At 47.7% G+C, this 22,789-nt stretch overlaps 1 protein-coding gene across 1 annotated transcript in view; it reads left to right on the forward strand.

Annotated features, from left to right (window-relative positions):
- The window catches only part of DOC2B (double C2 domain beta), a 125,555-nt gene that overhangs the window by 32,183 nt on the left and 70,583 nt on the right, over positions 1 to 22,789 (forward strand). Inside the window, exon 2 of the mRNA XM_035139755.2 lies at positions 529 to 608. Coding sequence (XP_034995646.1) covers positions 529 to 608 — 80 coding nt within the window. The remainder of the gene's footprint in view (positions 1 to 528; positions 609 to 22,789) is intronic.

The following is a 22,789-nucleotide window of genomic DNA, read 5'->3' on the forward strand; positions in this document are numbered from 1 at the left end:
GGAGAGTTCCACACATCAATATGATAAAGATGTTGCATGTTTTTCCCTCTCCCCCACCTCCTTTTATTCTTTTGGCCTCTGATACATGTTGTCAGAAAGCCCAGAAGCAGACTCACTTGCAAACATCTCAATTCTTGGTGGAACAGGAAATGAGCTTTGCACCCTGAACTCGGTGCTTGTTCGCCAATGACAGCTACGTAGAGCCTCCAGGCTCAAGAGGAGTCTACCCTTTGGTGCTGCTAGCTGCCCAACATTCTCCTTGCATTTTTTTGCAAAAAAAAAAGGTACCTACAGAACTGCAAAATTCAGGAAAAAGCACAAATTGCAAAGGCTGCTTGAGTTTCAACTTACGTAATGTTTAGGGAGCGCAGATCAGGTTGATCCAAAAGGATCCTCTAACCCTAAAGCTTTTTGTTCCTTTCTTTGACTTGATTTTCCCCTGTCGTTCTCACTCCGCTTGATTTTATGTTTCAAAAAGGGGCAAACACTTCTCTCCTCAAAGCATGTCTCCTTTTCATTCTCTTCCAGCTGCCCTGGGGACATTAGATTTCAGCTTGCTGTATGATCAAGAGAACAACGCTCTCCACTGCACTATCAACAGAGCCAAGGTGGGTGTCTGGTAATAGACGTGTTGCTCTAGGGCAGGGGTGTCAAACTCAAATTCATCGGGGGGCCGCATCAGCAGTTTGGTCACCCTCAAAGGGCCGGAGTATATGTAGGACTATGTGTCCACTCTTTATTATCATAAATTATTGTCACTGCATTCAATTATTACTTTTTTTTGTAATAATGTAAGTAATAACTAGCTCTGAAAGCAGAAACATAGTCAGAATAATGGCAAGTAGATATTCAAATGTACAATTATTGTACAATTTATTGAAAAATGATTTTTGGTAACTGCACTGGGTGGTGGAGGCTCGCTAGGGTTTCATGCAGGACCTTTGCAGAGCTACTAGTACCTGGAGATGCTGGGGTCCTTCTGCATGCAGGACAGATGTTCTGCCAGTGAGCCACCACCCTTCACCAAAGGGACTGGCTGAGGTTGACTCTCCTGGTTCCAGGGTTTAAGGGCCAGAAGTATAAAGCAGCATCCTATGTTTCTGAGGAGAGGGAGAGGCAGGGGAGGGGAGGGGAGGGAGGGAGGAAGAAAGGAAGAAAAGAGGGAGCAGGAGGGAGAGAGGAAGGAAGGAAAGAGGGGAGAGAAAGAAGAGTAGGAAATAAGGAAGGGATTAAGAAGGAAAGAAAAAGAAAGAGGGAGAGAAGACAGAGATAAAGAAGGAAGGAAGGAGAGGGAAAGAAAGAATAAGAACGAGAGAGAGAAAGAAAGAAAGGGAAGGGGGGGTCTCCGCCTTGATTCAGCGCCAGAAAAGAGTGCGAAGGGACCCAGGGGCAAAAAGCATTTCCCGTGCAGCGTGAGGCAGCGGGTGTCCGTTTTAGGAGAAGTGCGTAAAGCCTCAGAGTTGCACGCTCATGAGGCTGAGCCGCAGCAGAAGGAGGAGGAGGTGAGGCAAGAGGAGGAGGAGGCGGCTTGCCGGGTCGGTGCCCGGCAGCACCGTGCGGAGAGTCCCGAGCCTCTGGGACGCAGCAGTGCTCTGTAGCACTTTGAATCCTCCTCCTCCTCCACGCGGCGCTGCTGGGTGCTTTGTCTGTGCTTCAGCAGCAGCAGCAGCAGCCGTTTCCAGGCACCGAGCCGTGGCAGGAGGAGGAGGATTCAAAGTGCTACAGAGCACTGCTGCGTCGCAGAGGCTCGGGACTCTCCGTGCGGCGCTGCTCCGGCTGCCTCCCCCCCCCCGGCCCCAGCTGTTTGTCGGCGCTTTGTCGGCGCGGCGCTTCAGCAGCAAGGTCCCGCTGCTGGGTCCCGCTGGCTGGGGTGCTCGGCGGGCCACATGACGAGGTCTGGCGGGCCGGATTTGGCCCCCGGGCCTTGTGTTTGACACCCGTGCTCTAGGGATCAGCCTTCCGTGACTCAGATAGACAGCCTGGAACGATCGAGCCGCCTGCAGAACTCTTGAGGCTCCTGTTAGCCAGTAGTTGTTCAGCCTTTGATCAGTGTCTTGTCATTATTTTATTTATTATTTCATAGCATTTACATGCCGCTCGATTGTAAAAGAACCCCTCCAAGCGGCTTACAACCCCCCCCCAAAAAAAATTATTAGTAAAAACAATGGAAACATTCAGAAAATTATAGCCGGCATTAAACTAAAACACATCAGTAGTCGAGAGATGTGGGTAGGTGCCAAAAAGATTGCAGTGACGGTGCCTGCCTGATATCAACAGGCAAGGAGTTCCAAAGATTATGTGCCGCTACACTGAAAGATCAATATTGTAACAGAAGTGAAACGGGTATTATGGGCTGGGCCAGGTCCACAGAGCAAACTGGTCAAGGAGGCATATTTGGGGTAGGGTGATCTCACAGGTAACCTGTGGTCCCAGGTTGTATACTAATAGTAACACCTTGAACTTGCCCAGGTAGCTAATTGGGAACCATTGCAGCTCTCTGAGCCTGGGTGTTATATACTGACAAGGCGCCACTCCTGTCAGCAATCAGGCTGCAGCATTCTGCACTGACTGCAGCTTCTGGATCGAGCGCAAGGGAATCCCCCCCCCGCGGTAGAGCGCATTACAGTAATGCAGACTTGAAGTAAGTCTTTTGGGGGGGGGTTGTGTCCGGGATACTCAGTTCCCAATGCCTTTCGGACCTCTGCTGGTTTTATCTTAGCTAGAAATGTGCAGATTAGGAGGAATTTGTGCTAAAATCCACACATTTTCTTTGGGGGGGGGGAAGCCACCCGACATGGTCTAAACTGGGGTGGTGGAGGAGGGGAACCCAAAACGAAACATCCCTCCAGAGCTGTGGCTCTTCTTGCCGCTTCTTTCTCTCTGTATGTCCCCCCCCCCCAGTTGAAGAAGACAAATGTAGAAAGTTAGCAGAGCGGTGAACATGTGGTGGTAGAGCGAGTGGGCCTACGGATATCTGGGCGCTCTCCAAACTGTGGCCTTGAAGGTGGACTTACCGTATTTTTCCATGTATAAGACGCCCCCTATTTTTTTTGGGGGGGGGCTCAAATTTAAGAAAATGGGGGGAGATGGCTCAGAGTTGTTGAGCTTTTTTGGGGGGAGAGATTGCACATGGCTGTTGAGCTTTTTTTAGGGGGGATTGCCGAAATTCGCTCACCAGCACGCGACACAAAATCTGCCTCTTGCCTGTCCCATCGTCGGCAGAAGCTGCCAACTGCCCCCCCCCCGTTTCCACAGCGTCAGCCAATCCATAGCAGCCCTTGACGCAGCGACCAATGACACGCCCAATACCAGCTGACAGCCATGGCAGCAACCAATCAAACGTCCACCCTGTGCACTATCCATGTATAAGGCGACCCCCACTTTTCAGCGTAATTTTTAAAGAAAAAAACCTAGTCTTATACACGGATAAGTACGGTACACATCCAAAATGATGGATCAAGTTGGCAACATTGCTAGGAAAGTGGGGCAGAGTGTGCGTGCGACGATGAGTAATTTCCCTTCCCGTCCAAAGCATGTTCCTTAATTGTCGCCTCTGTTTCCTTTCTTGTCGATATAGCTTTTCCCAACCCACACTCTGCAACACCCCGCTTCCTGAGGATAATTTTTTTGGGGGGGTTGTGCCGCCTTCCTCTGCTTTCACAGAGAGGAAGCTCGAGCCAGAATTTGAATCGAGAGAGGTGGCCGTGGGGAGGTGGTGGTCTTCTCTCCCCCCCCCCGCATAGCTTGTTGGGGGGGGGATTCATACAGCTAGGAAGAGTGGGGTGGGCATGGTGTCAAAGGAGGGACCCCTGCCCTGTCCAAGTGAGGAGATGCCTGGGACTGAGCCTGGCAACTTCTGCACACAAAGCAGGTGCTCTAGCAGTGGTGTAGCAAAAGGGGTGAGTGCCTCAGGTGCAATTTTTTTTGGGGGGGTTGCATCTGCTTCCCTCTCCCTGCTGGGAAAACCCTTCCACACCCTGCCACTGGTGCCCAGCCCTGATAGGAACCGTTTCCAGGTGGGACGGAAGCAACTCTGCTTCCTTTTGGGCAGGCATCCCCAAACTTCAGCCCTCCAGATGTTTTGGACTACAATTCCCATCATCCCTGACCACTGGTCCTCTTAGCTAGGGATCATGGGAGTTGTAGGCCAAAACATCTGGAGGGCCGCAGTTTGGGGATGCCTGCTTTGGGGGGACAGGAGAGGAGGCAGGGAGACTGCAGAGAGGCCCCCACTTGGCATCTGTCTGTGCCCCCCAATGGCAACCCATGCTACGCCACTGTGCTCACTGGGTTACGGACCTTTGCCTGAAAATAAAGATCCCAGTCCTCATTAAGGACTGATTCAAATAGGAACACAGGAAGCAGCCTTATTTGCCATCAGGCTGTTAGGCCATCTAACTCAATATTGTTGACACTGGCTGGCAGAGGCTTTCCAGAGTTTCAGACAGGGAACTTTTTCTAGCCCAATCTGGAGAAGCCTGAGAATGAACCTGGGTTCGCCTAGCTAAGCTCTGTTACCGAGCTAAGGCCCTCCCTGTAAAATTAAAGCAAGATGACAGTCATTTTGGGTCTGTATTAAAGGCTCATCATAATCAGCACAGAGGAAACTGCCTTATACTAAATCTAGCCCTGGGTCTGACTCTGATATAGCCTTAAACTGAATTTAGATTGTCTGCCTGCGGGTAGGGAGTGTCTTGCCTTGATTTTATGTAAGCTGGTGTGTGTGAGCCTTTTTGGCTAAAGTGCAGGGTACAAATACTACAAACGAACAAACAAACATAGTTAAACTGTGGAACTCCCTCCTACAGGAGGAGGCAATGATGGTCACTAACCTAGATGGCTTTAAAAGAAGTTTAAGACAAATCCATGGAGGAGGAGAGGGCTATCGCTGAATGGCTCCTAGCCATGATTGCTCTTTTCTTCCTCCACATCTGGAGGCAGCAATGCTTCTGAATACCAGTGACCAGGGCTCTCCACGGTTCTACGTCAATCCCAGGCATGCAGGAGGACGCAGCCGGCTGGCCACCTCAGCACCTCACTGGCTCACCTGCCCCCAAACTTGCAGCACAGAGCCGCCCGCAGCAGAAGAGCCCGTCGTGGCGCTCCGACTGACGGGCAGACTCTTTTCCGGATTCCAACTCTCGGGCCCCAGACTCTTGGCCTGGCGCCCCTGAGAGCCTGGCGCCCGGGTGCCCTGCACCCCTGGCACCTATGGTTAAGACGGCCCTGCCAGTGACTGGAAAACACAGGAGGGGAGTTTGCTCTTTTGCTTGGATCCTGCCTGTGGCCTTCCCAGAGGCATCTGGTTGGAGACTGTGAGAGCAGGACGCTGAGCTAGATGAGTCCCTGGCCTGATCCAGCAGGCATCTTCCCTCGTTCTTATCTTTGACACAACGTCTACAGAATTCAGCTTTCAAAGAAGCTCGTTTTTGTTATTATGAGACAAATTCCCGTTCGTTATGATTCTGCGAGAACAGGATGGGCCTGATCCAGCAGGGAAATTCTTACGTTCTTAAGTTCTTAGGCTAGGGAAGGGGAACAATGACGGGCCTGCTTTTGCTCCCTGGAGAAAGCTGCTCTGGAACAATCCGAGATATGTCTGCGTTGTGCAATATAACAGAAAATAAATATAAAATGAAAGAATAAAAATGAAACGCCTATCGTGGACCAACCCTTTGCATCTACTTGGCCACCCCTGCTTCGGTATCCACCCCCCCCTACATCACTGGAAAGCCCCCCCCCTCCCATCCTGAGTGCGGGATGCTTTTCCCAGGTGATGGCCACTAGCTTAGCAGAAGCAAAGCTGGAACTTGTGCACAGCTCTGTTTTTCAAAAATCATATTTTCTTCCCTTTTTTGCAAAATGAAAAAAGAGCATTGGAAAGGAAGGGGGTGGTGAAAACCTAGTGGCTGCCAATTATGCAGCCGCCAGAGAGAGCCATTTTTTGCAGGACGTGATTAGCAGCATTTAACAGCCCCATTTATAAGCTGACAAGGCGGTCAGGAGCGTCAAGTAAATAATCGCTATGTAGGGGTTGGCCGTGGGTTGCACTGGCTTATAAATAACTCTTGCCATTTTCCTTTCCTTTCGGGGAGTGGGTGGGCGGGCAGAGGAGCCTTAAAGGTGTTAAGAAACAAAATCTATTGTTCTTAACAGCCATGAATGGCCATCGCTTCTCAGATTGACTAAGCCAACATTTTTCAAAGGCATCCTAGGCATTTTTTTTTAAAAAAGGGAAGCATTCATCCCTCAAACACCCTGATCTTCTTCTTCTTTGGCGATCACTCATAGCCAAGTACGATTGTCTTCCATAAACATGGTTTTAAAAATAAGTCCGTAAGAGACTGTGGAGGCCAATTCTGGATCCACACGTCCTTCCACAGTGGGGACATGGGTTTCCGGGTGGGAGTTGATCACAATGTGGATTTGCCAAGCATGCCTTCCTCTTAGCACATTTCTCCCTTGCGTCCTGAGTTCGAGTGTCTTCAAAGCCCATAGTTCTAGTTACAGGTAGGTAGCCGTGTTGGTCTGAGTCGAAACAAAATAAAAAAATTCCTTCAGTAGCACCTTAAAGACCAACTAAGTTTTTATTTTGGTATGAGCTTTCGTGTGCATGCACACTTCATCAGATAAAATGCATGCACACGAAAGCTCATACCAAAATAAAAACTTAGTTGGTCTTTAAGGTGCTACTGAAGGAATTTTTTTATTTTGTTTCAAAGCTCATGACACCTTTGGTAAAGGCTGTTCTCTCATTGGAGCGCTCGCAGCCCAGTGTGTTTCCCAATTGTGGGTGTTTATACTACTGTACATTTTTAAAGAAACAAAATAAAAAAATTCCTTCCAGTAGCACCTATCTGAAGAAGCGTGCATGCACACGAAAGCTCATACCAATGACAAACTTAGTTGGTCTCTAAGGTGCTACTGGAAGAAATTGTTTTATTTTGTTTCGACTACATAAGACCAACACGGCTACCTACCTGTAACTACATTTTTAAAGATTTGCCTCGAGACAGTCTTTAAACCTCTTTTGTTGACCACCAGCATTACGCTTTCCATTTTACAGTTTGGAATAGAGTAGTTACTTTGGAAGATGATAATCAGGCATCCGAACAACATAACCAGTCCAACCAAGTTGATGTTGAAGAATCATTGCTTCAACACTGGTGATCTTTGCTTCTCCAAATGTGTGATTGCCCACCATCTGCAAGTGGGACCACCAGTGGTGGAGCTTCATGCGGAGAGCAGGCGGGGGCGGGGCTGGCACGCGTCCTGGGGGCGTAGTGCCCAGCATGGGCGGGGGGCAGCCGCGATGGCACCCCACCGGGATCGCGCTGCCAGGGGCGGTGCGCTCCCCCCGGCACTCCTCTTCCTCCGCCACTGTGGACCACACCTCCCCATTTTTCTACCTGAGCTGCTGGCCCAATTGTCTGAAGAGGTGACTCATGCAGAGACACAACATTGTGCCTCCTCAAGCTGTGGGCAAGCCGCCTCTCCGCATCAGAAGGGACCAAATGTCCCAGTGTCAGGGAATGGCTGGATGAGGAAGAGAGCTGGGTTCCCAAAGTGGGCGCTGCTGCTTCCGGGGGGGGGCAGTAGGATTACCTTTGGGGGTGGGCAAGGGGGAGGCAGGGGGGCACTGGAGGTGTAAATCAGGGGTCAGCAAACTTTTTCAGCAGGGGGCCGGTCCACTGTCCCTCAGACCTTGTGGGGGGCTGGACTATATTTAGAAAAATATATATGCCCTACAAATAACCCAGAGATGCATTTTAAATAAAAGAACACATTCTATTCATGTAAAAACACCAGGCAGGCCCCACAAATAACCCAGAGATGCATTTTAAATAAAAGAACACATTCTATTCATGTAAAAACACCAGGCAGGCCCCACAAATAACCCAGAGATGCATTTTAAATAAAAGAACACATTCTACTCATGTAAAAACATGCTGATTTCCGAACCATCCGCGGGCCAGATTTAGAAGGCGATTGGGCCGCATCCGGCCCCCGGGCCTTAGTTTGGGAACCCCTGGTGTAAATGCTATCAGACTTCGAAAAGCTGGTATCACAGCACCAAGTTCATCCATTTTGTTGAATTAATCACACTACATAGTTTTAACTGGATTTTGAATCGATGAGCAATTAATTGTTACTGTTTTGAATTTTACTGTTCTATCGTTTTCCTTTGTGGGCCGTGAAACCCGCTATTCTGAATAATATTTTTATAGGGTGGCGAGCACTGGGGGTGAGTTTATGGAATAATAATATATAATTATAATAATTCATTATGTATACCCCGCCCATCTAGCTGGGTTTCCCCAGCCTCTCTGGGTGGCTCCCGACAGAATATTAAAAACACAATAAAACATCAAACATTAAAAGCTTCCCTAAACAGGGCTGGCTTCAGATGTATTTTAAAAGTCAGATAGTTGTTTATTCCCTTGACATCTGATGGGAGAGCGTTACACAGGGCGGGCGCCACCACTGAGAAGGCTCTCCGCCTGGTTCCCTGTAAGCTCACTTCTCGCAGGGAGGGAACTGCCAGAAAGCCCTTGGCGCTGGACCTTAGTGTCCGGGCTGAACAATGGAGGTGGAGATGCTCCTTCAGGTATACTGGGCTGAGGAACCAAGGGTGTGGGACCCCCAAAAAGTTTGGGAGTTGCTGGATTAGCCCATACTTCCTGCGGTCTCAAAGTATGTTGTTGTTGTTGTTTAGTCGTTTAGTCGTGTCCGACTCTTCGTGACCCCATGGACCAGAGCACGCCAGGCACTCCTGTCTTGCACTGCCTCCCGCAGTTTGGTCAAACTCATGTTCGTAGCTTCGAGAACACTGTCCAACCATCTTGTCCTCTGTCGTCCCCTTCTCCTAGTGCCCTCAATCTTTCCCAACATCAGGGTCTTTTCCAAGGATTCTTCTCTTCTCATGAGGTGGCCAAAGTATTGGAGCCTCAGCTTCACGATCTGTCCTTCCAGGGAGCACTCAGGGCTGATTTCCTTAAGAATGGATAGGTTTGATCTTCTTGCAGTCCATGGGACTCTCAAGAGTCTCCTCCAGCACCATAATTCAAAAGCATCAATTCTTCGGCGATCAGCCTTCTTTATGGTCCAGCTCTCACTTCCATACATCACTACTGGGAAAACCATAGCTTTAACTATACGGACCTTTGTCGGCAAGGTGATGTCTCTGCTTTTTAAGATGCTGTCTAGGTTTGTCATTGCTTTTCTCCCAAGAAGCAGGCGTCTTTTAATTTCGTGACTGCTGTCACCATCTGCAGTGATCAAGGAGCCCAAGAAAGTAAAATCTCTCACTGCCTCCATTTCTTCCCCTTCTATTTGCCAGGAGGTGATGGGACCAGTGGCCATGATCTTGGTTTTTTTGATGTTGAGCTTCAGACCATATTTTGCGCTCTCCTCTTTCACCCTCATTAAAAGGTTCTTTAATTCCTCCTCGCTTTCTGCCATCAAGGTTGTGTCATCTGCATATCTGAGGTTGTTGATATTTCTTCCAGCAATCTTAATTCCGGCTTGGGATTCATCTAGTCCAGCCTTTCGCATGATGAATTCTGCATATAAGTTAAATAAGCAGGGAGACAATATACAACCTTGTCGTACTCCTTTCCCAATTTTGAACCACTCAGTTGTTCCATATCCAGTTCTAACTGTAGCTTCTTGTCCCACATAGAGATTTCTCAGGAGACAGATGAGGTGATCAGGCACTCCCATTTCTTTAAGAACTTGCCATAGTTTGCTGTGGTCGACACAGTCAAAGGCTTTTGCATAGTCAATGAAGCAGAAGTAGACGTTTTTCTGGAACTCTCTAGCTTTCTCCATAATCCAGCGCATGTTTGCTATTTGGTCTCTGGTTCCTCTGCCCTTTCGAAATCCAGCTTGCACTTCTGGGAGTTCTCGGTCCACATACTGCCTAAGCCTGCCTTGTAGAATTTTAAGCATAACCTTGCTAGCGTGTGAAATGAGCGCAATTGTGCGGTAGTTGCAGCACTCTTTGGCACTGCCCTTCTTTGGAATTGGGATGTAGACTGATCTTCTCCAATCCTCTGGCCATTGCTGAGTTTTCCAAACTTGCTGGCATATTGGGTGTAGCACCTTAACAGCATCATCTTTTAAAATTTTAAACAGTTCAGCTGGAATATCATCACTTCCACTGGCCTTGTTATTAGCAATGCTTTCTAAGGCCCATTTGACTTCACTCTCCAAGATGTCTGGCTCAAGGTCAGCAACCACACTACCTGAGGTGTACGAGACCTCCATATCTTTCTGGTATAATTCCTCTGTGTATTCTTGCCACCTCTTCTTGATGTCTTCTGCTTCTGTTAGGTCCTTACCACTTTTGTCCTTGATTATGGTAATCTTTGTACGAAATGTTCCTTTCATATCTCCAATTTTCTTGAACAGATCTCTGGTTTTCCCCATTCTATTGTTTTCCTCTATTTCTTTGCATTGCTCATTTAAGAAGACCCTCTTGTCTCTCCTTGCTGTTTTTTGGAAATCTGCATTCAGTTTCCTGTATCTTTCCCTATCTCCCTTGCATTTTGCTTGCCTCCTCTCCTCCGCTATTTGTAAGGCCTCGTTGGACAGCCATTTTGCTTTCTTGCATTTCCTTTTCCTTGGGATGGTTTTCATTGCTGCCTCCTGTATAATGTTACGAGCCTCCATCCATAGTTCTTCAGGCACTCTGTCCACCAAATCTAAATCCTTAAACCTGTTCCTCACTTCCACTGTGTATTCATAAGGGATTTGATTCAGATTGTATCTTACTGGCCCAGTGGTTTTTCCTACTTTCTTCAGTTTAAGCTGGAATTTTGCTATAAGAAGCTGATGATCTGAGTTACAGTCAGCTCCAGGTATTGTTTTTGCTGACTGTATAGAGCTTCTCCATCTTTGGCTGCAGAGAATATAATCAATCTGATTTCGATGCTGTCCATTTGGTGATATCCATGTGTAGAGTCTCTTGTGTTGTTGGAATAGAGTGTTTGTGATGACCAGCTTGTTCTCTTGACAGAACTCTATTAGCCTTTGCCCTGCTTCATTTTGAACTCCAAGGCCAAACTTGCCAGTTGTTCCTTTTATCTCTTGATTCCCTACTTTAGCATTCCAGTCCCCTGTAATGAGAAGAACATCCTTCTTTGGTGTCATTTCTAGAAGGTGTTGTAGGTCTTCATAGAATTGGTCAATTTCACTTTCTTCAGCACCGGTAGTTGGTGCATAAACTTGGATTACTGTGATGTTAAAAGGTCTGCCTTGGATTCGTATCGAGATCATTCTGTCATTTTTGAGATTGCATCCCATTACAGCTTTTGCCACTCTTTTGTTGACTATGAGGGCCACTCCATTTCTACTACGGGATTCTTGCCCACAGTAGTAGATATGATAGTCACCCGAACTGAATTCGCCCATTCCCTTCCATTTTAGTTCACTGATGCCCAGGATGTCGATATTTATTCTTGTCATCTCATTTTTGACCACATCCAGCTTACCTCCACTCATGGTTCTTACATTCCAGGTTCCTATGCAATATTTTTCTTTACAGCATCGGACTTTCCTTTCGCTTCCAGGCATATCCGCAACTGAGCGTCCTTTCGGCTTTGGCCCAGCCGCTTCATCAGCTCTGAATCTACTTGTACTTGTCCTCCGCTCTTCCTCAGTAGCATGTTGGACGCCTTCCGACCTGAGGGGCTCATCTTCCAGCGTCATAACTTTTATATGCCTGTTGTCTTTGTCCATGGAGTTTTCTTGGCAGGGATACTGGAGTGGCTTGCCAGTTCCTTCTCCAGGTGGATCACGTTTAGTCAAAACTCTCCACTATGACCTGTCCATCTTGGGTGGCCCTGCATGGCATAGCTCATAGCTTCTCTGAGTTATTCAAGCCCCTTCGCCACGACAAGGCATTGATCCATGAAGGGGTCTCAAAGTATATTTTGCCCTAAGAAAGTTCCTGCTCAACACCACTGTGTTTTGCAATGATTATGGATGAAATTCGAGATGGTGTCTTGTTCTGGTCACCTTTCACAAATTACGGTGCCCGTTTTGCTACATTTAATCTGGCGTGGAGTCCCTAAAACAGTTGGATGGTGCCTTGTATGCCTCCTTCCAGCAGTTCCTGCAGCCAAGCTGGTGTTCTGCTTTCCTTTGGGCCACACCGGCGAAGCCAAGGTGTTTCTTGTCACCTGGGTAGCCCAGGACCTCCATACACACTGCCCAGGCTTGCGCCTGTGGGAATGTTAGGGATGTGGATTAGGATATATTATTAGATAGATCCTATCCAAGCTTGTGTTAGCAAGCTTCCAATATCAGCAGAGTGACATTTCCCTTTTGTGTGCAGCAAAAGTGTGCGTTCAGGTTTGTTAAAACCTATACAACAATATTATACTTCCTGGCAAATCCCCTTTGTCCCTCTTAAAAGAAATGCACAACACAGTGTTCATAAAATAAGATAGAGTTTACTTACAGGTTCATCCTGAGTTAACAGCATAATCTCAGAAAGGCAGGCTTACGTAGAAAAGCTACAAATATGTACATTTGGAGTCTACTTAGTAGTGTAAGGCTCCATCTGGTCTCTCTCTTGGCAGCAGGCCGAGAGGGAGGACCATCCTAACTGGAGATTCTCTGGAGATGTGTTCCCATTGAAGAAGAGATGGCTAAGAGAGAGAATGGCTGCTGGCTAGGGGCTTTTATCTGCCAGCTAATCCATCTCATCTGCATGTCTGGAGGAAGAGGAAACTGAACTTAGTCAGGTGTTCCTCCAGGTGAGTTCCTCTTAGTAGACACTCTAGGAACTGTTGTGACTTGTCTGCCCCAGCGTTCCATCCCACATCACCCCGGGGAGGTCACTCCAGTGCTGTTTGACTTCACCCCCGGGAGGCACACTCCATTGTCTCTTGAGACAAATGGATGCCAACCACAAGTTTTGTGTGTGTGTGTGCGTGTGCGTGCTGTGTATTAATGAAAGTAAAGGTGCTTCAAAGAGGATGGGGTGGGTGAAGGAGGTGGGAGAAATCCAAACCGATTTGCTTTATGTGTTTGTGACCGACGCTGATTTAAAACTTTGCTGGGCCACTGGGACTGTGGGGTTTGTGTCCTTGGATGACCTTGTTCTGCCTGGATGCATCTCAAGGGATGACCCCTGGCAATATTCCGATCAAGACATTCATTTGATATATAATCACAACTAGGCTTCCTATGGGCTCTGGGCCAACCCCAAAAGTAACCCTGTCCCAATTTAGAATTTGGAATTTGGGAAGAAGAAGAAGAAGAAGAAGAAGAAGAAGAAGAAGAAGAAGAAGAAGAAGAAGAAGAAGAAGAAGAAGAAGAAGAGTAGTTTGGATTTGATATCCCGCTTTATCACTACCCAAAGGAGTCTCAAAGCGGCTAACATTCTCCTTTCCCTTCCTCCCCCACAACAAACACTCTGTGAGGTGAGTGGGGCTGAGAGACTTCAAAGAAGTGTGACTAGCCCAAGGTCACCCAGCAGCTGCATGTGGAGGAGCAGAGACACGAACCCGGTTCCCCAGATTACGAGTCTACCGCTCTTAACCACTACACCACACTGGCTCTCCACACTGGGAAGGGCCGACAACCAGAACAATCAAAGAGCTTGGAGCTACATCTCAGTGAGGAAGGGTCAACCTGCTTTTTAGTTTGAGCGGGATTAAGGGAGGATATGAAGAGTAAAATTAGGGCCAGTGGGCGGGGAAAGTGGTTAGAGAGATTTTGCTCGCTCTCCATGACAGGGAAGCAAGGGGCCATTGATCCAATGAAGACTGGAGGGTAAGAGATTCAGAAGAGGGGGAAAGAAGAACTTCTGTCTGTAGCTCAGTGGTAGAGCATCTGCGCCCCAGGAAAGTTCGCAATATTTGGGGTGTTTTAAATTAGGGGGTAAGGCAAGTGAGAGGGGACCATGGAGATGTGTCAGATAATGCACAGAGTGGAAGAAGCAGATTGGCAGAATTGTTTTCACCCTGCCTTTCGTAAGACTAGAACTCAGGGCCATCCAAAAGCCGAATGTTGGGAGTAATCGGGACATGCTAAAGGAAGAACTTCTTCGCATGGGGCACAGTTAAACTGTGGAACTCACTCCCACAAGGTTTAGTGATGGCCTCCAAAGCAAGATGGCTTTAATACAGGATTGGACCAGTCTGTGGAGGAGGATAAGGCTTTCTGTGGCTATTAACCATGATGGCTGTACGCTATCTCCACTGTCGGAGGTCCTTGTTTCTGAGGTCCTTGTTTCAACATAGCGCTAGGAGAGCCCCCTTGCCTGAAACACCAGAGAGCTGCTGCCAGTCAGTGTAGACAATACTGAACTTGATGGTGCACCAGTCTGACTCAGTATAAGACAGCTTTTTACATTCCCAACTACTTCACACAGCAGCACGTAGTTTAATAGCTTTGGAACTCCCTGCCACAAGGTGTTGTAAGGGCTGATAGCCGGGTTGACTTTAAAGCGGATTAAGGAAACTCATGCTGGGTGTAGCTATCAATGGCTACCAATTGCAAGGGCTGTATACTACGTACCTCCAGGATCTGGAGATTGGCAGTGGGAGGCGCCGGCTCCCCTCACGCCTTGCTTGATAGGTTGATAGGAGGCATTTGATTGGCCGCTTTGGGTAACAGAATGACGTGCTATATGTGGGCCTCCGTCCTCACCCAGCAGGGCTGCTTTTATGTTCTTGTGAAGGGAAGGAGGCCCATGACCAAGCGGACAGGCACTCAAGCAGGGAGGCAGCAAGCGACCTCCTCTGCAAGTTAGGTCACGCTCAAGCTTTTCATCCTTTCATTTATTTCTTTGTGAACTTCTCTCGTTCGGGGACTTGGCTGGTTGTAAGACTCAGTTGAAATGAAAATCTCAGGCCTGTCTGCTCCATTCTCTTTATATTCCCTCGCTGTCTCCAGATATGATTTCCTGTACAGCCATCTCTCCATCACGGCTAATCTCTCTCTTTCCCGTGCTCCTCCCAGCCTTGGAAAATAACCAGTTCGTCTTATCTTCCCACTATCAAAAGATGTATCGCTCATATCCCTTTTGATCCCCAGGAACCTTTTCCCTTGATGTATACAGAGAAGTTGGGCCGTTTGTTTACCTCCCTCCGACAAAAGGGTTAATGCATCAAAGAAGACATTGAAAGAACAGCTTGTATAGATGGGGGGGGGGTTCCCCCTTTCTCCTCCTTTCCTGCCTCGATAATCTGTGTTTGATGGATCATTCTGGGCAATCTGAGATTTTTATTTCTTTTTAATGTACATTTTAGAGCTTTAGTTTTTTTTTAGTTTTTTTTTTTAAAAAAAAAGAATGATAAGAGTGTAAGAAAATTGAGCAGAGCCTTGCTGGACCGGACTGCCTATATTCCATCATGCTGTCGCTCATCGGATCATTGAAGGAGAACTGGTGATGGAGTGGGGAATGAACCTTTCCCGCAGGGGATGCTTTTGTTCAGGGGCGGTTAAAGAAGTTGGCAACCCTTTGCGGCAGCAGTGCGGGAGGATAAGGAGAGGAAGGAGGGGAGAGAGAATAGGCTGGTTTGTGCTGGGCAGAAGCGTTTAATTGGCGGAGGAAGAACAGGGCACCTCTTAAAAAACCCTCTGCATTTCACTAAACACCTGATCAGTCATTTAGAGTGCTTGTAGAGGGCTGTTTACTGTGGGGACGACGCACCTCTTGCATATCAAACCCTCACTTTTCGTGTGCAATCACGAACTCCAGCAGGTGGCGGTGGGGAAAGCTCAGTGCCTGTGGGCTCAATGTGGCCCTCCAGGTCACTCTACCTGGCCCTCAGAGCTCCCACCAGGCCACACCCCTCACCAGCCCCGCTTTGCATCCTCCTGGAGGGTTTCTGCTGGACTGGGAATATATGCTTGAACTCTGATCACACACACCCTTGCCTCTCTGCGTGGGGGATAGAGAGGGACACCAGCGAGTGCAGAATTTAGTCCAACGGGCAGGGGTATAGCCTGTGTAAATTGCACCGCCCACTTTTGTCTCTGGCTCCTCCCCCTGCTTGCACGTGTGTGTGTGTGTGTGTGTGTGTGTGTGTGTCCCCGCCCCCCAACGAAGATTGCCCCCAAAGAAGAAAAGCTTCTCCACCTGCAGAGCTGTAGGGAGAAAAAGGCCCTGAATGATGTGCGTGATGGGATTTTTTTTCCCCCTGGCCTGTTTTATTTTTATTTATTTTTCAAATATCTTCTTCTTTCCTCTATTTTAATTGAAAGCAAAATGTCACGGAGAATTGCATCTCTCCAGAAGGCTGTGTCGTGCGCGCTGGTGGTTTCGGGGCCCCTTCTCTTCTCCCTCTCTCTCTCTCCCCCCCCCCCGCTCCTGCCCTCCCCTGCTTTTCCATTTAGACCACACTGAGTGCTTTTTTCCATTTATCCCATTTGTCAAATAATAAAGGAAAGTGTAGCGTCGAATGAACCTATTAAAAACGGAGGGCGAGGGGGAGAGGGAGGCGAGCAGCGGAGCGGAAAGTGACAAAGGAAGGCACAATCTCCCGCGGAACAGCGAAAGTGGGCTAACGAGGGAGGAGGGGGGCGGCTCGCTGGCCCAGCCACAGTCCAGGGGGGGGGGGCTGTGCCAGGGGATGGGGGGGCGAAAGGGGCAGCCTCTGAGAGGTCACACCCCTTCACCTCCAAACAGGGCCGGCGCGTCCATTTAGGCGAACTCTTAATTTGTTGCTTGTAAGCTTCTGGCTGGATGCAGCCTGAAGCTTTGGCCGAATCTTGAACTAAGGTTGCCATATCCCCAAAAGTAAACAAACCAGGACACCCCAAAAGTTGTTCAACGTTTTTTTTAGAAAGACCCAGTGCTTTTTTTCCTTTAAAACTGTTTAGGGGTACTCCCATTTTGACTCAAGAAAACCACCATTTTATAGTTCAAATCGGGGGAAATAAATGGACAAAAGTACAAAGATTCACAAAATGTTTAGGGGTAGGCGTCCCCCTGTGTCCCCCCAGAAAAAAGCACTGGGAAGACCTCAAAACTGTTAAGCTTTTTATTATTATTAAAGGAAACCCCCTGTTTTTAGGTCACCCCAAAATTTGTTGTTGTCTGTCCCCCCATGTCAATTCTGCCTTTGAAGTCCCGGTAATGTCCAGACATATGGCAGCCCTACTTAAGCAGAGGGTCAAGATTTGGGGGTGATTATTCTTATTTTAGGGACCCAGGTGGCGCTGTGAGCTTGCTGATCAGAAGGTTGGCGGTTCAAATCCCTGCAACGGGATGAGCTCCTGTTGCTCAGTCCCAGCTCCTGCCAACCTAGCAGTTCGAAAGCACGTCAAAATGCAAGTAGATAAATAGGAACCGCTACAGCGGGAAGGTAAACGGCGTTTTCATGTGCTGCTCTGGTTCGCCAGAAGCGGCTTTGTCATGCTGGCCACATGACTTGGAATCTGTATGCCGGCTCCCTCGGCCAATAATGCGAGATGAGCGCCGCAACCCCAGAGTCGGTCACGACTGGACCTAATGGTCAGGGGCCCCTTTACCTTTATTCTTATTTTTTTATTTATTTATGGAATTTGCTTTATTTTGCCCAGCGCAACCGAAAGCAACTTACTGCCAATGGGAAACAACCATTGTAGAAATAGTGCCAAATGAATTGGTCTTATATATGATCTTGGCAGCTGGAATAGTCATAGAATTGCAGGGTTGGAGGGGACCCCAAGTGTCATCTAGTCCGGCCCCCTGCACCACAGGAATATTTTGCCAAATGTGGAATTCGAACCCACAACGCTGAGATTAAGAGCCTCCTGCTCTTTCCAGCTTGATGGAAATCAGCTCCAAATCTTACACTGGGCGCTCAGTACCGCTCACTCTGGAATGTATCCGCAATGGAGAAAATCACACATAACTGGAGATTTCGACAGACACTTTTTATATGATTTGCCATCCCTTTATTTCATATACAAACAGTTTCAACACAACCTGGTGTTTCAACACAACCTAGTGAATCACAAGCCTGGTGAGTCTGGAGTGATACCTGATGATCAGTAGTCTTTACAAGGGACTTCGTTCTTTTAACCCAGGTGCTACTCGACTTATTCTGTGTTCGATACAGTCAGCCCGCAACTTAGCACGGGGGTTAGATTGCGAAGACTGTGCTTAAAGCCCAAATCAGGTACAGTCAAAACACATTGGGTGGCACCAAAGATCGCCAAAGTCTTTTCTCCTGGACGCCAACCCCTTTCCCACGCACTTTTCAATTATATATATATACCCGTGTTTCTCATATTATAAGACATGTCTTATATTTATTTTTTTCCTCAAAAAACACACTATGGCTTATTTTCAAGGGATGTCTTATTTTTTTCCTCCTCCTCCTGCCACGGCCGGCATTGCTGCTGCGCCTATCACTATGTCTTATTTTCGGGGTATGGCTTATATTCCTTGAATGCTTAAAAATCCTGCTATGGCTTATTTTATGGGTATGTCTTAAAATATGAGAAACAGGGTATATATATATATATATAGCCAAACACTTAAATCTGAACACAGACAAGTTAAATACATGTATGTTGTGGGACTACTGTAATTGTTATAGTCTTTTAAAATTTCATCTGTTCTCTCTGTATTGTATACAATATAAAATGAAATTAAAAAAAAACTTCACCCCTCCCAAAAAGTTTTTTGGGGGGAGAACCACATCTGTTGAATTTCAACCTGTTTCAGAGCTGTTAGAATGAAGCGAGGCAGAGCCTTGCTGCCCTTGTAACTGCTAATATTGCCACCAGTCTTTTGGGGCGGCATCCTGCTTCCCAGTGCTAATCCCATTCGGAGTAGACCCATTGAAGCCATAGAATCACATAATTGATTCTGTGTTGGAAGGGACCCTGAGGGGTCATCTATCCCAACCCCCTGCAATACAGGAATCTTACACCCAACGTGGGGCTTGAACCCACGACCCTGAGATTAAGAATCTCACGCTCTACCAGCTGAGCTATGAAGATCTGTTCTGGTTCATTACCTTGCCTCCTGACTTAGCTGGATTCAGCACTTTTAATAGTGTGCTGCACTGTTTTTATTACCTGCATTTTAATAGATTCGTTCTTTGAATTGCTTTAATTCTATTAGAGTTCAATTACTTTTCAATGGCGTTAGCTTTTTGTATTTTATCTGTGTTCCTTAAATTTATGTAAACCGCCTTGAGTCTGGGGGAAAAGGCAGAATAATAATAATATTAATAATAATAATATCCCCAAGAATCTGATTTGTCTGCTTTTTATGTTCAGAATGTTGAGCCCACCCTTAACCCTTTGGCACCCACACTGCTCAGACAAAATGTCTCCATTCCATTCTTCACACGTTTCTTTTCTGTTTTCTCTGTTTCCCCCTCCCCTCCTCGTGCTTATTTCCCTCCCCATTTTCTTTCTCCATTCTTCCACACTTCCATTTCGTTGTCTCTCGGCCCGGGGGGATACCAGGTGCCGAAGGCTGAGTACCGAAAGGTAAGGCCTGGCTTTAGCCACGTGGCTTGTTATTGCACCCTGCGAGACCTAGGCTGGCCCGTCTCACACTGCAGCATGAAATCAAGCTGCTCAAGGTGCTTCAAAGAGAATGGGGTGGGTGCAGGAGGTGCTTTGGCTACACCGCTTCATAGCTGCCAGTCGCTGTGTCCAGATATTGCTCACCTCCCAATTTGGGGGGAATTTGCGGGTCGCAGGCTCACCAACTTGCTGCTCCAGAGTTGCGCAGCACCTAAGCTCATTGCTAGCAGGAGTCCCAATTTCATGTTTCTTATGCACCCCATTGCCACAGCTTACTCCGTGTTCTAGCCAGTGTTCTCCCTATTTGGAGTAGACCCATTGAAATGAATGGCCCTGGATGATATAGGCTTCCATTGCTGCATGCATCCCAGTCTCCAAGCTGCGAGAGACTCCAGAGGTCCTGCCACTTCCACAGAGTTTGGTTTCCTTGAAATGAGGGTCTGTGGGGATTGCAGTGTCTTTATGATATATGGTTTTATTTACACATCTATACAACCTGACCCAGTGGGACCCAGGTGGCGCTGTGGTTAAACCACTGAGCCATAGCTGCCAAGTTATCCCTTTTTTACAGGGATTTTCCCTTATGCTGAATAGGCTTCCTCGCGAGAAAAGCGAAAACTTGGCAGCTATGCACTGAGCCTAGGGCTTGCTGATCAGAAGGTCGGCGGTTCAAATCCCTGTGACGGGGTGAGCTCCCGTTGCTTGGTCCCAGCTCCTGCCAACCTAGCAGTTCGAAAGCATGTCAAAATGCAAGTAGATAAATAGGAACCGCTACAGCAGGAAGGTAAACGGCGTTTCCATGTGCTGCTCTGGTTTGCCAGAAGCGGCTTTGTCATGCTGGCCACATGACCTGGAAGCTATACGCCGGCTCCCTCAGCCAATAATGCGAGATGAGTGCGCAACCCCAGAGTCGGTCACGACTGGACCTAATGGTCAGGGGTCCCTTTACCTTTACCTTTACAACCTGAGCTTGCTGCATTGACATCACAGGAGATCTTGTCTCCCTATTAGGGTTCCAGGGATGCCCCAAACTCAGCTTTGGGTCCAGCACAGAGCAAGACATGGCCTTTGTCTTCACACACACACACACACACACACACACACACACACACACACACACAAACGGCCTATTGTTCTCCATTCTAGGATAAGGGAGGTTTGGAAAACACCCATCCATTTGTCTCCATGGCAACAGAGCAAGCTCTTTAGATATGTAAATGGTGGTACTTAACTGGGACCCAGGTGGCGCTGTGGTTAAACCACTGAGCCTAGGGCTTGCTGATCAGAAGGTCGGCGGTTCGAATCCCTGTGACGGGGTGAGCTCCCGTTGCTTGGTCCCAGCTCCTGCCAACCTAGCAGTTCGAAAGCAGTTCCTAGATAAATAGGAACCGCTACAGCGGGAAGGTAAACAGCGTTTCCATGTGCTGCTCTGGTTTGCCAGAAGCGGCTTTGTCATGCTGGCCACATGACCTGGAAGCTATACGCCGGCTCCCTCGGCCAATAATGCGAGATGAGCGCGCAACCCCAGAGTCGGTCATGACTGGACCTAATAATCAAGGGTTCCTTTACCTTTACCTTTAACTGGCCAGCTAAGGCCATCATCTCACAAAGGAACTTGGCTGACCAGTTCAGTGGCCTCTTCTACTTGATTCGAAACATCACATACATAGGATCACAAGCCTCAAAGGGACCCACTGATATCATCCAGACTGACCCTCCAAACCGATAACAATTCATTTCAGTATTCTACTCCGAGTAGAACTTAGTTGGATACAGTGCTTCTTCTTCCTTTTTTTGGTCTTGCTGTCTGCCCCCACCAGCAGTCTAGCCTCTGCCTTCTGTACTAACTGGAGCTTCCAAGCGCAGTCCCGTGAAGAGCACATGGCATTAACCCAGCCTCAAAGTTTATATCCCCCTGCTCTTCCACCACAGAGCTTGTGGTGGTGAACCTGGGTCTCTATCCCTCTTTTAAGTCCCCACAACGACCCTGTGAGGTGGGATAGGCTGAGAAAGGAAGATCGGCTCATGGTCACTCGGTGGGCCTCAAGGGATTTGCTTTGCTTTTCTGCACCTAGCCTGAGACTCTAACCATTGTACCATCCTGACTCCGGAATGATCATGTGAAAATAATGATAAGCCAGTGTGGCTCAGTGGTTAGAGTGTCAGACTAGGACCTTGGAAGTCCAGGGTTCAAATCACTGCTCAACCATGAAGCTCACTGGGTGACCTTGGGCTGGTCACTGTCTGTCAGCCTAACCCACCAGAATAACTGGAGCGTCCCAACCAGAAAGAGACAAGGCATTTGAAACCTCCCTCGCTTTGTGGTGTTACTGTGGGAAACTTGGCCATGCATTCTTTTAGGACAGGCATGGCCAAACATGGCCCTCCAGAAGTTTTGGGACTACAATTCCCATCATCCCTGACCACTGGTCCTGTTAGCTAGGGATCATGGGAGTTGTAGTCCCAAAACATCTGGAGGGCCAAGTTTGGCCATGTCTGGTTTATGACAAGGGCAGTCCAAATATTATCATTGTAGCCATGGTGTGTTGCAAAACAGTCCGTTTGTCTGTTACAAAATGTGCATTGCCGTTTTGCAGAGAAACAGTAAGTAAAGGAAACAAAAAATAAAAAATTCCTTCCAGTAGCACCTTAGAGACCAACTAAGTTTGAGTAATGGAGGCAGGTCTCTGCTCCCAAGGTGCATACAATCTGAATTTTGACAACTGTTCTCCTTCCTCTCCCCCCCCCACTAACAAAAGAGGGCAAAAAATCAGGTAAGTGATTATGAGTGGCTGAAGTCCTAACCCCCAACCTGGGAATAAGCTCCATTGAATTCAATGGGGCTTACTTCTGACTAGACATAGAATCACAGCCTAATCCAACCGAGCTTTGACCACTGAGCTGCTTTTATCCCATGCTTCTTGGCTTTTTTTTTAAAAAAAACAACAACAAACCTCTTGTTTTAATGAAGAAATGTCTTGTTGTTTGTTTGTTTACTGTTGCATTTTAAATGTGTAAACCACTGTGATGCATCTGTTATGAATAGTGGTGTATGTGTGTCTATTAAGATAAATGCGATGCATTTTTAAAAAATACTTTTAAAAGGTGCTGTGATCAGTTGGTGGATTACTTTGGTTTTGCTTCGGTTGAGAGGTTGGGGCGGAGAGGGTCAAGTCAAAGTCTGTGCAGAAGGGAAGGGGTAGGGAGTGGATTTGAAAGGTGAAGGTCCCCCCCCTCTCTCTATCCCCCCCCCAAAAACTGCTTGCCTTTCATGAATGCTGGAGGTCACCTGATGTTC

The sequence above is a fragment of the Zootoca vivipara genome, chromosome 15, assembly GCF_963506605.1.
Source record: "Zootoca vivipara chromosome 15, rZooViv1.1, whole genome shotgun sequence".
In the NCBI taxonomy this organism is placed as follows: Eukaryota; Metazoa; Chordata; class Lepidosauria; order Squamata; family Lacertidae; genus Zootoca; species Zootoca vivipara.